The sequence below is a fragment of the Natator depressus genome, chromosome 2 (assembly GCF_965152275.1).
Source record: "Natator depressus isolate rNatDep1 chromosome 2, rNatDep2.hap1, whole genome shotgun sequence".
Lineage (NCBI taxonomy): Eukaryota > Metazoa > Chordata > Testudines > Cheloniidae > Natator > Natator depressus.
Genome location: NC_134235.1, coordinates 102,365,676 through 102,383,170, shown reverse-complemented (window position 1 = coordinate 102,383,170; position 17,495 = coordinate 102,365,676). Strand labels below are relative to the sequence as shown.

At 38.8% G+C, this 17,495-nt stretch overlaps 1 protein-coding gene across 3 annotated transcripts in view; it reads right to left on the bottom strand.

Moving 5' to 3' along the window:
• ADNP2 (ADNP homeobox 2) overlaps positions 1-11,399 on the bottom strand; it is a 30,022-nt gene extending 18,623 nt beyond the window's left edge. The window contains exons 1-3 of one of the 3 annotated variants that reach the window (XM_074944755.1): positions 10,817-10,943; positions 9,558-9,703; positions 4,083-4,202 (exon numbers count right to left, since the gene is read on the bottom strand). In XM_074944755.1, coding sequence (XP_074800856.1) covers positions 4,083-4,190 — 108 coding nt within the window. In that variant the 5' untranslated portion in view covers positions 4,191-4,202; positions 9,558-9,703; positions 10,817-10,943. Of the gene's footprint in view, positions 1-4,082; positions 4,203-9,557; positions 9,704-10,816; positions 10,944-11,300 lie in introns of those variants that run through there. The other 2 variants (XM_074944757.1, XM_074944756.1) reach the window with 2 other exon arrangements.
• Positions 11,400-17,495: the final 6,096 nt, after the last annotated feature.

Below are 17,495 nucleotides of genomic sequence, written 5' to 3'. Positions count from 1 at the left end.
TTTTCTGCATACTTCTCCCCTTCTGTAATGTCAAAAGAGCCCATCCCTAAATTTTTGGTCTGCCTTAATTTCAAGCAGCTGCTACTAAAGTGGTTCTTCTAGAGTAAAGAGTTTACAGCTGAAGCTTTCCAACATGGACAAAAACACAGAAAGATAAAAAGGGGGCTCAAGTGGTCTGTTTTGCAGGCCTCCAGCTACCCCAATTGCCCTATAAGTTAAAGGAAGGCCAAAAGGCAGCTTTAGAATTATATCCTCAAACTCACACCAGTAAGAGTTTCTTGTGCAAAGATCTGTCTCATTAGCCAGGTCTCAAAAAGGAAAAACTAAAACAGAGCATCAAAATAAGAAATCCAGAAATAGTGAAAATAAATCACAAGAATTCAAAAAGAGCAATTCAAACCCAGAGATGTCTCCCACAACCTAGAAGAGACAAGCAAAGAATCCTCCCCCTCACTTGGGAAAGCTGCAAAATTTCTCCGAGCAATAAATGGAAAAGATTCTAAAACAGCTCCTGCCCCTCCCCACCAATCCCTGTAGAAATTCTAAAGCTGATACTTAAACTTCGTCAACAGCTTCCCATCAACGCCCACGATCCCTGCAGACAGCATCTTAAGATAAAAAAAACTTAGCATGAGAAATCCTATAGCCCCCCAATTTTTTCTCCCAAAAGTTAAATGGATAAGAAAGTGGAAAAGCTTGTCAGACACATACTGACCTAACATTTTGCTAACTCAGCACTTGTATTTGTGGAATCTACATAGCCTGGTGTAATCAGTTATAAAAGGATCCAAGGAATGTCAAGTTGTCCTTGAATTTGTGCAACTTTTTACAGTATTTACTTTCTACACTGATGTACCTCATGAATGAAAAACACTCCCTCACTTATACAAAGCAATTACCAGAAGGGACTTAGGCTCAAAAATCTTGAATGTTGACTTCTGCTTTAACTTTTAATACTTACTGCAGATCCTAACCTGTTGGAGAAGAGTTAGAATAAGTTGACAATACATCTAGGACATCACATTATAGGTGCACTTAACGTAGTATTGTTCAGGGTAGACTGATTTAAATCAAAGTGATTAAAAGCAGGAAATGATTTAACTAATTGATTTTAATCTTATTTTGCACTGGTATTATTAAAGTTACTTTCCTAAAGCAAATCTGATTCTCATTGATTCAACTTACCATTTTAATGGTTACCAAACTAAATATAGCTATGATACCAAATTTGGTACTACTTCCTGCTAACTAGGAGGCTACAGTACATCTATATACACATTTATTTAAGCAATTATCTCTCTTAACATTCATTTATTCAGATTTTCATATTAATTTATTATGTTAGAAAAATGGTGAATGATGCATTTCTCATTCACTAGGTTTTTTTTTTTTTTAAACTTATGATCTGTGGCAAGTTCTATTTGCGTGAAAAAAGTCTTTTTAAATGAATTCCAGTTAATTACATAAAACCACCTTTAGTATGGATACAGAAGGGGAAAAAAAATATCAAAAACATGTTTTGCTCTTAGAACTAATCAATTTATTAAGTAAAGGAAGTATTATCTGTAGTTAATAAATTGAACAGATTGTTTCTGGTCACTATGTCCTTCAAGATTTTAGAACTAGTAGATCTCATCCTCTCACATGTAGTTCCCCCCCCAATAGATTTGAAGTAAGCCAGCTTCCCTGCTTTTTCTACTCCTAGTTGGTTCCTCAACTTTGGATGAACTAGCCATTGAAGTGAACAGTTGAATAAAGTGAAAGGAAAAAAATATTCTCAGCACCCTACAGAAGAGGCTACTGCTGTCAAAAAGCCGGTTTAGCACTTCTATAAGCTCTGGTTCCATGTGCTTAGCCAGGGACTTCCCCCTGCTTAGTGGTTTCATTTCCTTTAAAAAACTTTGGAAGCAAATAGGTATTGTTTACTCTAATAAAATCATTTAAATTAAAAAGAATACATATTAAGTTTAGGTCTTAGCATATATTGTCATAATTTCATGGTGAATTTTAAGTAATTTTTTTTAATAAGTGTTGTTGTTTTTTAAATCCACCCTGATACAGTTGTGCAGCAGATCCAACCATGAATCTGGGACAGAAGGCCCATGTCTTCCTCCCAAAGGAGAGAGAGTAAAAGCTGTTAGCCAACAAACAGGCCCTTTTGTTCTCCTGGTTACAAAGAAAGACCAACCTTCAGACATACTCTGCCTCCAGAGACAAATGCTAATGATTATATCTTACTAGAAACTTCCTTTTTAGGAGACCTGTTTCATAGTTACCTCAGCATAGTAGGTTAGTTCTATAACATTATCATGGTAATGATTATGGTTACTGGATTTTCCTTCCTCCCCAAGAGGAGTGGGTGTCCAAAATTTCATCTAGATATGGAGAAACTAAGCTACTTCTTACCTATTAAATATCACCACTGGTCAAAATGGTTTAGTGATTACTGAAAGTCACACTATGCTGCAATGGAAGAATACTGAACCCAAGAAGTCTAAAAACCATCATCGCAGTTGATGAAGTCCTCCCATACTCAACAGAAATAGCTGTAGCTTATCTAGAAAGCCAAACATCAGTAACTGAATTGACAAGGATTTTATATCCGATAACTCAATTTGCTGCACCCTTTTTCTACTCACACTCACCATATCTTCCCGCCATGATTACCATGCTTGCCAGAAACCTTTTTATGCTTTGAAGAGGGTCTTAGTCATTAATCCTCTCTCAATTTATTCTATAGCGCAATCAAAAGTTGATTTTAAAATAATTTCCATAGTAAGAAATTGATATCAAACCAAGATTTGGACTTCAAAGGATCTAGGTATAAGAATTTAGGAATGAGAAATATTCTGATTAAAATATAGTATTTTCAATCAGAATAGAGGGAATATGCAAAATACTGGACAAATACATAAAAGTGTTCTCTTTTGTCAAGTTTATTCAAATGCTAAAGTCCCTCAGACAAAGATTTAACTAGAATAACCAAATGTCAACACTGTTTCAGGATTAGCAATGCATAGTGATCCAAAGCACATTTATTTTGTGTGCAAGTCTTAAACGACCAATTTCAAATAGCAGTCACTGTAAAAACACAGCAAGATTTCCCACAAAATGATGCTTTAGTCCTTTATCCTATGAGCAGGTCACACCTATAGACCTAACGTTAAGTTCTCATCTGGTGACAAAGTCAAGGCAAATATACTGAAAAGGCAATGAAAGATCATTTTTAACAACTGGTCAAGTCAAGGCTACCGTTTAGTAGTTTATTTAGTTCTTGAAAAGTGATTGCACTTGCAGCTTTTTGATATTAAGTTCTCTAATCTGTTCGTGCAGATTCTCTTTGCTTGTTGCGTTTAAGTATTCCTCAGAAAATGACAGTCTCTGCTCAACAAAACGATGTCACATTTGTCTTCATAGCCTCAGTGCACTTGATGATGGACTGCTTAAATTTGTGGAGATGCAATACTGAATTGCCACACAACAGTTTGACTTTTTTCCCCCCACAAAGTGATCTTGAGTCAAGTTTCTAAAACCTATAAAAGATTACGGTCTCTCTTTGCTTGGTTTATAAATGTTGACAGTTTGTACATCCTTTAGAGATTTCTTCTTGATATGCCAACGCACAGCAGTTAGTCCCTTTGAGTTTGCTCACGTCTTCATTTGTTCATGGTTTGTGGTTTGGTTGTTGGGTTTTTTGTTTTTGTTTTTTGTTTTTAAATTAAGAGTCCAATACAGGAAAGCACTCATGTAGTAAACAAGCAACATTTCCTTAAGTAACAGTGCTTTCATTTGATGCAATACTACCAGTAAAGAGTATGCAGCACCCTGCATTTCATGCCTTTCTAAAAATCAAGATGTTTCAATAACTTATGTTGCAGGAAACTCCCAATTCCAGGCCTATAACAGATTGCGAGACTCAGGCAATCAATCATCCAAGTAAGGATGCAGTTCTTTCTTGACCCACCCACATTATAAATTTCTAAGACAGATGAATAGTATATATACACTAAACTGTGAAAGACTTTTCAAAAATTTAAAATTCAAGTTTCAGCAGTTTGTGTTACGTTACTTCAATTCTTTACCTGCAATAACTCCCTGCAGCTGTCAAGCCCAATATCCACAAGAATGCCCTTCACCTTTTTTCGAGACTTCCTGATATTATCAAGATTTTGAACAGGAATTTGAAACATTTTGCACTTTTCCTGAAAGAGAAAGACAAAAATAATGTGATGGAACATTTGTACATGCACACTTATGCCGTGTAGTGTTATAGCAATAATTTATATCATGGGGAATGCTTCCCTCAAAAATCTACTTTCCAGCATGAAAAGCAAAAGGCTTTGAACAAGGAACTGTTCTCTATTAGTATATGATCTTATGAGATCACTTCCTTACTCTAAAACAAACATGCATGTTCTTATGTTACCCCAAGATTTCAAAATAATTCAAATTCCTCCCACCCTGACTGAAAAGTAGCCAAATTCTATTCTTCGTTCCTGTTTGGTCGCTATATTGTGAGCTTCAGCATGGAAGCCTGAATACCTGAATCATGCTAACTTCTGACTAGGTTTAGAAAACCACCACTATTTCACCTAGTGGAGATATAACATGCAAATGAAAATGTGATGCTACTTCTGCCTCCAAGGAAACCGCAATCTGTGTGTGTGCGCAGTGGGGTACTTTTTGCCACGTATCTGCTCAGATATATTTTAAGTACAGTTGTTAATGAAATCAGGCTTTCCTGCAACTGCTACTACCAAAGACCACTTTGCTTAAGTGACATGGAACCAGACATTGCAATAGAAGACTAATGCAGTTTTCCAACCTGCAGAACTCCACCACTTCAAAACCACGGTGGACAGCTGAAGCCGCAAACGTAAGCTGAGTTTTTAAAACAGATTTGTAAATAATGGTATGGCTATAGCAGTGCTTCTCAGCTGAGGTACATTCAGATTTCTTCCTTGGTAAAATCGGTGTGGATTTCTAACATTGTACAGATTTTTGGGATGACTATATCTCACTATCACCCAGTTACCCAAGCTAGGCAAAGGTAAACCTACGGATGAGGAAAAGCTGGCTGAAGTTAAATCACAGCAAAATAGAGGTCCTGCTGTAGGCAGAGGGAATTACTTCTTAGAGACCACCACCACTGCAAGCCCCTCTGTTTGAAGAAATATGCCCACTGATCATCAAGACAAGTATGCACTTTAGGATTTCTTCTGTGCTTCCCATTAACGCTGGCCTCTTGTACAGCCGCATCCAGGAGAAACACTTTCTACCATCTCCAGCTGGCCAGAAGACCGCATCCCATCTTTGATGACCTAGCCTTGATAATACACACCTTCATCAACTCCTATTTGAATTCCAATGCAACTTATTTGGGCTTCAAAGCATCAGCCCTGAGAAACTGAAACTGGTGCACAATACAGCAGCATGCCTACTCAGTAACACGTTACTTATAGAACAAAGAACTGGGTGATATGCTTACACACACAGCTCTGTGAGGATCCAGTGAAGGTCTAAGTCTTTATTTCCAAAACTTAAGTAGTCTGGGAGCAGATCACCCAAAAAAAACCTGCTTCACCTTTCAGAATCTCAAGTGCCCTCAACAGCTCCATTTCTCAAAACAAGAGAGCTGTCCCTTACCAGAATAAAGCTTACCTCTACAGAAGACAGGATTTTTCTCCCACAGAAACTATGAGCTACCACAAACCCAATCTACATCCCAGTCCAGATGGAAAATACACTTCTTCAACCTTTAATTCCTTCCAAACAAATAAGCATCTTAACTTATGTACACAAAACCACCTGCTATTTTCCTCTCCTCTTCCCCCACAGAAAGGGAGCCCCATATGACAGATGCTAGTCTCCTTGGTTTTTTGTTGTGTGTTTTTTTTTTTAAAAAACAAACTCTGGAAGGCATTCAGATACCATGGGAAAGAGATAAATCCTTATTCCAAATTAAGATCAAGTGGAAATTTGGACACTTTAAAGTTCTAGTTTACAACCAATGCAGCTATTGTATCAGGTTATATGCACCAGACTCCATAGTCTACTGTACAAGAATGCAGTTGATAAAATGCTACTATGATCAATTCAGCCACAAGGAGATATGGGTTCCATATATATGTTAGTCCACTGGAAATATTTCTTCCACCATTTTTGGATGATCTTCCTTCTCATTCAGAAGCATCAACGTATCAATTAGATGAAGAGAGACTTTCCTCAAGAAGCAAGCTATCTACCAAGCTAGAACCATCAGCTTACTAAGACAGCACTAATAACCCATGTCCATACTTTTCAGTCCTGTTTTAACAAATCAAATTTCTTCTAAAACTGAAGACCAGGATTATTAATCCAGATAAAACAATATTCTTGAACACAACTGGCTTTATATATTCCAGTTTTCAAGATGCAGTTCTTCAATCCAAGAGACGTACATTCCACAAGTACTAAATATGCCACTGGTCTTAACACAATGCTTGGAAGCAAGAGTTCAAATTATAATTTACTACACTTCGATAATCCATTTAAAATATACAACACATTTTCTTCTATCATAAGTCAGGAATTCCAACTTTCTGAGCTTGTTTTTCCAAGTCCTCAGTTTCATTTTCTCAGTTCACAATATTCAGTATTTCACAGCTAGAATAGCGTATTATCCATCCATTTTTATTTCCATGTCATTAGTTGTTTTGGTTTTTTAAGCCTTCAATCTTTAACCAAAACTTTCCGTTTGTTGCATCCTGAACTACCGCCAATCTTTTGCTAGCGACCAACAGTTTCTTGCCAACCAAAGCCAGCACTGGGTCAACAAAGAAAATTCAGTAAGATACATAATAATGGAATGCTTTTGGAAAATTAAGTGCAAAATCCAAACAAATCACTATCTTTGAGATTACTTGCTATCTTTCTGACTGATCCTGCAGTCCTGAAACATGAATAGTCTTTAAATCATTCATATAGCCCTTAGTGGTATTTTGTCCATTAACCTTTTTCCTTTAAATATTGTCTGACTTGGGTAAAACTTCCATAACAGTATTGTATTGGACCCGAGTACAGCATGAGGTTTTCTCCACTATTTTAGAGCGTATGAATAGTAATATTCTCCATATTCAATCATGCAAATGATCTGCTTTTCAACCAAGAGAAGACACCACCAAGACTGCAGATTCTTCCTACCAGTACAATGTTTACTATTGAAACACTGTTCCAAGCAACATAGTTCAAATATTATATTATGAATCAGAGGAACATTTAACCAAAATTAGTGTGCTTGAAGACCATTTCTGTGCATCCAAAAAATTAGCAAAAAATTAACAATTTCACCCCTTGAAAGACAGAGGTGATCTGAGAATGAAAAACTAATTGCACTTTTGATTTCTGATGTACAGAGAAAGGCTGAAATTTTTTCCCCCTGCTTGATATTTACATTGGAAATTCAGGTACTGACTAGCCTAGAAGGTATACACAGCTAAGCAACTGAGGAAGGAATTTTAGTCAGACAGTTAAAGATGATGTGGGGTTTTTTTGTTTGTTTTTTGTTTAAGAATTCCCCACCCATTTAAAATTTCCAACATACATATTAGAAAAGAAAGTCTTTTCCAACAATTCAACACCTCAATCTTTCAATTAATATGCAAGATAACAATATTCATCTACAGACTCTCTGCAAGTCCTCCACCAAAATCAGGACAGACCAGAGTGATATTCCTCTTATTTCTAAAGGTAAGAGGGAAGAAGGGGAAAATAGCAACAGCAAAAAAAGGGCATATGTACAACTGTATAAAAAAAAGTCTTTTTGCAGGTCACCTTTAAAGTGTGCATGAACTGTTGGAGATATAGATATGGAAAATTCCATTCCAGATTACATAGACTAATATACAGACTCTCAAATAAGATAGAGCACACCTATTGTGCAGCTGACAATTGCAAAAGAAAATTATATTCTGTATAACCTTCACCCTTTTCCCCCTTCACATTTAAAGCAAAAAAGCAGATAATCAAAAACTATAACTGAAGTTTGCAAAGGCTGATTTCTTCAACGAACTATATTTTCTAAGAGCGAACTAGCAGACTTTTGGAAAAATAAAAAAATTTGGGGAGGGGGTGTCATTATTTATAGAACCTGAAAGAATAGATGTCAACTCTACAGAGTTTAACACACACTTGAATTCTAAAGCAAGATATCAGGGGAAGGACTCATTCTCTTTACATGTGAGGACTTCAGATCAAGATTTTGCATTTACCCTGAAACTGCTATCACAATGCCAAACATTCACATTTGTTGTACTCAATTGTCACAAGGAAAATGCAGAACTTTGCATTTTGATCCTGATCTGTAAATAAAGGAAAGATTTTTCTGATATCTTGCTTTAGAATGCAAGTGTACTTGTAATTTTCAGTTGATTTTATATATTTTCACTGTATTAAGAATTTTTTTAAAATTACACGAGATTCAGTTCACATTTTAGTTTCATTTCATCCAGCTGCATGTTTTTCAGCTGAAGAAAAAACAAATTAAGCATTAATTTAGTACTTAGGCAATACATAAAAATATTTAAAAAGAACTAAAATAAGTTAACTTGTAATTTTACAAGCACACCCCTTGAGTGAGCAAAACAGTTTTCCTTAGCTAAGAAAGTAGCAAACAATTTCAATACTAACAGCTGTTTTATTGGAAACTAGTCATAACTTAAGACAGTTTACACCACATTCTCAAACAGTAAGTGATGAACATTTTATTGGAATGCATATCAGCCTAAGAAATTGATTCATTGGAAATTGTTCCTTTAGTTCTGAAGCATGGAGAGGAAATCAAATTAAAAGTTTCCTGCAAAACAACTGCTATTTAAAATTATAGTTTTGTTATTCTGGAGCGTATATCCCCTTAAGGTTACTCTCTGTATGATAAACTAAAGAGAACAACACAAGTTTCATTACACTAACTTTGGTTTCCTGCCATATTCTAAACACGGAAGTCTCTCCCTAGCTCAAAATGCAGCTATCCAGCCAGATAAGAGAGGAGGAGGAGACTGTTTTTAAAACAAACTTTTAGGGCTTCTCTACACAGGGAACTTGACCAGCATTGCTATAGTGGAATAACTATTCCATTAAAACTATTCCAGAATAACTTGCCATATCGACACTCCATGGGGAGTTATTCTAGAATATCTTTAGTGTGACAGTTATTCCACTATAGCAATGCTGGTCAAGTTCTCTGGGTAGAGAAGCCTCAAAGGTAGGCATATCTATAGTAAAATAAATATTCATTTATCAATTTCCCACCTAGATAGGTCCTAAGACAACCCTGATTTACTTAGACATTAGCTACCACTCATTTTCACATTACAAGACTGTATCATTAGAATGTATCTGAAACCATCAGGCTTACAGAAGGGCTCTGACTACTCGCTTCCACTATTCTAAAGATGTCCCGAACAAAAGTACAGGTTAGGGTTGAGGAAGTACATCTGCATGGCCTAGACTCCCTCAGTATTCTGGTTAAAGAGGAGATTTGGTTTTGGAATGAGGATGGCATCCTTCCCATCTGTTACCTGAAGTCTGACGACCAAAGGACTTCACAGTCATTATGGAGTATGCACAAGAGGCAGTACACTCTGAACAAGGCAGCCAACTAACTCAATCCTTTCATCTTCCCTTTAACCTCTCTTCCTTCTCTGGATGATGTGGGTTTTAACTACTGAGAGTTTAAAACAAAAAACAAAACAAAACAAAAAAAACAGATCAGGAGACAAGCGTACGTTGAGGCTCAACCCTGCCACTACCTGCAGGAATGTTTTTCAGTACTGCACGCTCCATGCGTTTAGAGGTACTGTGTATCCCTTCTATTACCTTGTTAGAGTTACACACCCAAGGTACTTTTCTATACTATACCATGGCAGGAAAGTGGGGGAGGGTGACAGGCAGGAGAGAAGCAGGAAAAAGAGCACTGCCCTCTCTAACACTCTCACTCCATGCATGGTAGGGTACCTAGGAAGCACCCTCCACCTCACCTTCCAGAACTTTCTGCACATGCTCAGTACCAACATTCAAACATTCTGAAACACATCAATATTCCACACATGCTTGCTGTCCTTATTTGCCTCAGAATTACAGACTCCTGACCTTTCTCTTACTTTGGTTATTTACCTCAGCTGACCTTTTCCCTACTTTTGTACTACACATGCTCAGAAATATCATGTGACCTGCGGCTTCCAATGATAATATGACTCTTGCTTATTCAAAATGGAGGTCAAGAATGCACAATGGAATCTACGGAATTTCTCTGGTATCTGCTCCCTGCAGGGTACCCAGGAAGCACCCTCTACCCGCCTCCCAGTGGGTACCAGATACTTAGCATGTGGAGGATGTATCCGACTCTGCAAGTCCCAAGGACCTTAAACCTTTTGTGCCCCCAGGCGAGCTGAGGCCATTGCAGACACACACCAACCCCTGGAGAGAAGGGGGGAAGGTGTTGTGCGGGGGGGGCGGGGTTTCTTCCTCACTGCGTTAAGTATGGGGGGGAGGAGTGACGAGTAAATGGAGCAGGTACAATGTACGCTGGGGCACGATGCTCTGGGCTGGGGCAGGAGGTGGGCGTGTATATCCATAGAGAAACGCAGGGCGCCCGAGGCTGCCTGGGCCGAGCCGCCTCCTGGGCACCTGCCGCTCCGAGCTGGGAGTGCATGGCCAGCCCGTGCCCCGAGCGGAGCACGCTCAGCCCGCCCGGGGAAACTGTCGCTGCGCCGCACGGTCTGTCTCGGGCGCTTGGACCAGCCCTGCCGCGCTGAGGGCGGGCGCTCCCTGTACCTACCCGGCCAGGCTGTAGGGGGAGCTCGCTCGCTCCTCGCCACCGCCTCCCCAGTGCGTGGGTCCGCGCGGCAGCCTCCGCCTCCGCCTCCGCCTCCCGCTCCTCACAAAGCCAGCCGCGCTGCGCCGCCTGCCCGCCTCGCCGGCGCCGGCTCCTCCTCCCGGCCCCGGGGCCACCCGCTGCGCCCAGCTCTCAGTCACAGAACAGCAGCAGCATCGTCAGCACCCTGGCCCCCCTCAGGGCCCCGCTCCCATCCATCCGCCTCCGCTGGCCCCTGATCCAGCCCAAACCAGAAAGAGAAAATGGCGCTCGATTTATCCCAGGAAGTGACGTTCTACTCATTTGCATATCAGGCAGCAGACCAATAGGGAGAGGGTTTGGCCAAGGCCCCCATTGGCTCCCTCCATCAGCTCCTTGGGGAGAGGCTAGGTACACAAGGTGCAAGATGTTGGGGGGCTGAACCCCCCCATGGATCCCCCTGACTCACCTGTTACCTCCTTTACCTTCCCCTCCTGTTCTGGTCCTTCTGAGTGGGCACAAGGGGTGCCTATCACTAGGTTTTAAGATGACCATGTGACGTCATCCTGAAGAGGGAGGGGTCTGATTTCACTCCCATCAATAACACCACGTGGTCACCCAGCAGCCTTAACTTCATTTGCATGGGATGTTGGGTGAAGCTTCATTTGCATCTGCAGGATTATCAACTGCCCACTCACATCCAACAGCCAATAGGATTATGCCATGTCAAGTAACAGTGTTTCCCATTGGAAGAGAAAACTAGTGGTTCAAGCTCTTTAAGCAGAAACTGTTTCCACACATGGCTTACACTCTGCCTGAAAGAGTAACCAGAAACCCAAAAATATGGTTCCCCAGTACAACTGGTTGTGCAAATACTGTGGAACTAATACATAGTGTGAAATCTTCTCCCTCCCCAAAAAAGCATGGATAAAGTTGATTGGCTGAGTCCACTTCAGGATAAAAAATCTGCAGCAAATTAAAAGGAAAGAGGCTATTCTAAACTAATGGGAGACAGTAAGAAATGTGAGGAGAATTCAATCTGATGGAGACATCAAACTGTAGTAATACAGTGATTAGAGGTGAATGGCAGCATAGGTAAGGGATCTATTATTGAGTAGATCAATTGGACTGGAAGCTTATTTTCAGCATTCTTAATCTTTGATGGTTTGTATACTTAACAATTTTAACCAGGTAGGTGATTTTCCCTGCCGATGTCCATGTATGCTCTTGAATCAGCTATGGTCTTCCCTCAAGTCTAGGATCAAGCTTGCTGTTTTTGGAAGAATATGTGACCTATAAGAAAAATATATCTTCTTCATAGATATCTCTTTTGAGGAGAGATATACAGTATCTATTTATAAGATACAGGCATACATTTATGAAGGCACTATTATAGTTTCCTGCTGTTACAAGAGATTTTTTTTAAATAAAGTTGAAACATAGAATTTACATCATCAACAACAATACAGATGTCACCTATATTACTGACATTGGAAATGACTTCCAGAGGTTTGAAGGGAATCTTAGCGAAGACATGGATACTCTGCCTACTGGCTTTTAGCAATGGAGACTAAGGGCTTGTCTACACTATCTCTGAAGTTGATGTACATTATGTCGCTCAGGGGTGTGAAAAAACACCCTCTTGAGCAACATAACTTACATCGACTTAATGTGGTGTCTACACTATGCTATGTTGGCTGGAGATGCTCTCCCACCGACATAGCTTCCACCTCTTGTTGAGGTGGATTAATTACGTTGACATGAGAGTGTGCTTCTATCAATGCAGTGCGTCTTCACCAGATGTGCTAAATTGACGCCGCTGCATCAATCACAGCGGTGCTGATTTAGCATGGTAGTGAAGACAAGCCCTAAGTCTCAGTGAAACCAAGAGAACGGCAACTACTTTCCATCAAAAAAATTGTTTTGCAAATTAATCTGTTTTGACCTATGCCCAAGGTCGGCTATTGCTATTCCATCCAGTTGTCACATATTTGGGAGTATAACTTGACCTAGCCTGACATACGAGCCCCACCTGAAACACCTGACAATAAAGATCTCTGCCTGTACTGCCTTGATACGAAAACTATCGGGAACTTCCTGGGGAGAAAACCCTTCATTCCTTCATACATCTATCTTGGCCCTCATGTTTGCTCCAGCTAAATACTGCTCTGAGGCTAGGGATGCAGCCGTCACACTCAGCTTGTCCACAGGGAGCTAAACTCAGCCATTTATATTATTAGTGGCTAACAGAAGAATACACTAACCTCTGGTCTGTATGTGCTAGGTCACATAACTCTGCCAGACCTTCAATGAGATGTTATTACTGTTAAAGTTGTTTGGAGGGCTGTAACAGATGGAACTAGCTGATTACATATCCAGCTGACAGATGCCACATTCTCAGACAGGAAACAACACACAGTACCAACTCTAAGGTTTGTTGATATTCGAAAGAGGAATCCCACTCCTGTGGACCAGGTGTGATAGCATGGCTGATCTCTTGACTCCCCTTTGCTATGGTAGATCGCGCACTTTTGGATGCATGGGTGATCAGCACTGCCAGCAGCTGAAACTATGTCTTTACAGAGAAGAAGCTCCAGTAGAAAAGAGAGTCTAACACACCAAGTAAACTGAAGAGTCTGTCATTGCATCTGCCTCCATTTTCATTTGATTGTAGATCCTGGACCAGGCTCAATAGGCCACTCTCTATTTCATCCAGAGTTTCTGCAACTATGCTTTGGCTTGGCTTGGTTTCCTCTCCACATTGTGACCATGGAACATCGTTGCAAACAATAACTCATGTGGAAGAAGAGTGCACAACCTACAGTTGGAGGGCGGTTTACAATGACTAGCCTCTCTTCATACAGAGGACATCCTCTGGTTATAAATCTTGGACATCAAGCTCTAATACCTACATACAAGAGGAGACACCAATGTGCAAATAGCGAATAGCAAACAAAGGCAAGAAATACTCAAAGAAAAAACTATAAATATTATTCTATTAGAAATAATAACACTTGGACTCACTGTGTATAACTTTCATCTTCAACTGCTTTACAAATTAATTCATAGAATTAGGGTTTTTTTTAAATATACCCAAACAGATAAAATTATGGCCCCATTTAAGTCAACTGGAATTCTGCCATTGACTTCAGTGGGGCTGGACTTTCACTCAATGCAGCTATAGACAGACCATATACAAATGTATCGGTTGAACAAGTCCTATCAAAGTCATCAAAGTGTAACAGAAGTAGACAATGTATTCACGTTAAAAAGTAAATACTAATAAAATATTCAGTTATTTACCAAAATTGTTATCAGTCACTTTTATTTAAAAAAAAACAGGTACAGGAAATTTATGATCTTCATATTCAATGTTCCAGAAAGTACACTATCACTTTATAAAGGAGACAAACTAACAACGAAAGGAATATGTACCATACTTGATAAAGTTATACCATATTCCACATAACAAAGTCTGTTATTGCCAATACCAGAAAAGATGAAATTTCGTTACTGATTTACATTATATATTTATAATCAAATCACTGACAATAGTCTAATAATTCATAAAAGTCAATAGTAAAACATTGTAGCTGCTTAGAAGCACAAATTTTTCCAAAAGCACAAAGGCCACTAAATCCCACATAACTAATATTCATACATTTTGTTGTAACAAAGCATAATAGAACAAATAGTACCTGTTTTTTCCAAATAATTGTGGTGTTAAATTATAAAATGAATTAGAAAAATTACCTCAGTTGTCTTCTAAATTCACCTTTAGGCATTATAATTGAATTCCTGAGTTTGTCTAACCTTCAGACAATATTTTATAGTTATTGCACTCAAAAATTTGACTATTTACAAATAATCTAATTAAAATTATCTATAAAATAGCTAGTTGGTACATCCTTATAGTGTGTTTGTCTTTTTGTGTGGAATCCTGCAGTGTTCTGAGCACCCTCAACTCCCATTTAAAATAGTGGGAGTTAGCATTATTTTTTTCAGGAAGTGCTTAGCTTAGCACCTTGTAGAATCAGCACTAAGGCTTGGATTCTGTAAAGATGTAAGCATGTGCTTAACTTCATGCACTTTGAGTAGTCCCATTGACTTTTAGCACATGCTTAAGACTTTGCAGGATTTTGGCCTAAGTCTATGTGTCTTCTTCTCTGCCCCAGCCCTCAAATTAATTTGACTTTAAAAAATAGAATAGCAATTAAATAAAGAGAATGACAAGGAAGGGTAAAAGTGGAGGATAAGAAGAAGGGAGAAGTTATTTAGTTATAAGTGATGTCACAATTATCCCTCTCAAAAGTAAAGTGCTTTTAGGACAGCAGCAGAGGAGGAGTAAGGGGAAGAGTTGCAGACAGATGAACAATAGAAGAGGAAAAGGGGGAGGAAGGCTCCAACTTCATCAACCCTAGATTTTTCATAGATACAAACTACTGTTTTGATCACCTGAATGAAATGGGAGTAAGACAATTTTTCTTTACTAATGAAGGACCATTTACTTTTATAATAACTGATGGTAACAACAAACAGGTTTACTTTACATCAACTTGCAGGCATCCAAAAGCTTTTATTCCTCTTGATTATGGGCCAGATTCTCAGCCCCAGTTCTGTCCCTTTTGCTCTACTTGAGCAGTGCAAAGGGAACATAATTTGGCCACAATTGTCTAGCAAAGAATTCTCTCAGTAGGGGGAAATTGTCAGTTGGTGTAAAGCCAGCAGAACCATCCTTACACATACCTTCCCAGTCTTGGCACAGGATGTGTGTTGGAGAAGGAAGAAGCATGCTGGGGCAGAGTGGAGCGCCACTCTTCAATAGGAATTCCCAGGTAGTATATGCTCCCTTATGGATGATAGCCAGCTGTTGTAACAATACAGCAATACTCAGTTGCTGACATCTGGATTTGTGATTCTTGCGGCGTTAACAAAACAACAGATTGCTGGCAGTTTTTTGAGACTAGCTGGGATGTCAGTTATATTTTATCCTTCCCTCTTTGTTTACTAAGTGAAACTGACACCTCTCCACCAGGTAGTGTATTTTAAAAGCCCATTTTACACCAAATACATCAACTAGTCATAATTTATATCACTCAGGTCATGAGTGAAGCATAAGTCTTTCAGGACTGCAAATTTCTCTTTTCAGTTTCCAGCTATGGTTGGGAAAATCTATCTTTAAAAAAAAAAAATCTTTTCAAAGTTGTTGGCATAAAAATACTGCTGCAGCCTTTCCAAATAGCATTCAAAATCCTCACCTTTTTTTATCCAAATAGAAACTGTTTTTCCATACATGCCATTTTTATCTTTCTTTTTCTTCTGTTTAAACCAGAGAGCTCTTCATCATTGCCGCTGCACAGCTCATCTTGCTGTTTCAAATTGGACTCCATCAAAGAAATCCACTGGGATTTTCTTGTAGTGGGTCCCAAAATCCAATAAGCCAAATGTGACTTTTAAATAATCTACAATGAGTTTAACTGAGTCAGAGCAACAGCAACAAGAAAAATAAATTAACACCAAAAATGAGTCAAGTTAGCACAGTGAGAGGGGGTCTTCTTCACAAGCTACATCCAGCCCCACGTCATGCTTGAGTTCGCTCTCCAACCCAGCTCCACCCACAACTGCTTCCAACTGCCAATTGTTTAGAACAGTGCCAGCCCATAGTGTTCCAGACCTTAAAGGTGCTTTAACCACACAAATCTTAAAGTACCACACAACCCTCAGAGAATGGTACCATACTTTTAAAAAAAATAATTGGCCACATCTTCAGCTAATATAAATAATTGTAGCTCTATTCAGTAGAACTACATCAGCTTGCAACAGGGGAAGTTCTGGCCCATTGTTATATTATTTAATTAAACAGGAAGCAGTTCAATATATGTATAAAGATAAAGGTGTGTAATTAAACATTACAAAAATTGCACAAGTCAGTATTAAACATTTTAATATATAAAGAATTATTTTTCACTCTGAGCAATAATTGTAACTTATGTCATAAATCTATTCACATTTTATGTCTTTTTTTGAAGTTTCTCAGACCCCTTTTGCCTAATTACAAAAGATATTTGATCTTCAGAAAGAATTTGTGCTCTAACCCAGCCAGACACTGGGTCTCTATTGAACAAGAATATTGAGACAGTGTAAACATTGCTAGGCTATCATGGATTAATAAAAAGTCATGCCTGCCAGAAGTTTAACACATCCATTAGTAAAGGCTACACTGGGTTTGAGATAAAACTAGAGATAAGTTCAGTTCTCTCCCCTCACCAATGAGATCTGGGGCAAATAAGCCAGATCTTAACCCAAATCATGAACCAGAAAGCGTAAAAGACTGGGAAAGCCATGGAATACACATGGTTGGCCAGCTATTCTGTAAATAAACTTTTCTAACTGATTTAGAGATCAAAACTGTCTTTAACTGGCCCAATCTTCCCTGGTACCAGTACTTTCAAGGCAGGTAATATGTTTCTCAATTTCTAGAAACCCTGTTTTATACAGAAAGCTAACTTTAATAAAAGCAAAGAGTGGTCAATTAGAAGACAAAAAATTATAACTAATTTATATCAATCTTTGCAGACAGCTTTTCTAACAAAAAAGTGTCCATATGTGGCATATTGGCAAAAGGATGTGGATAGACAAATTACCACCAGAATAATGGGTTTGA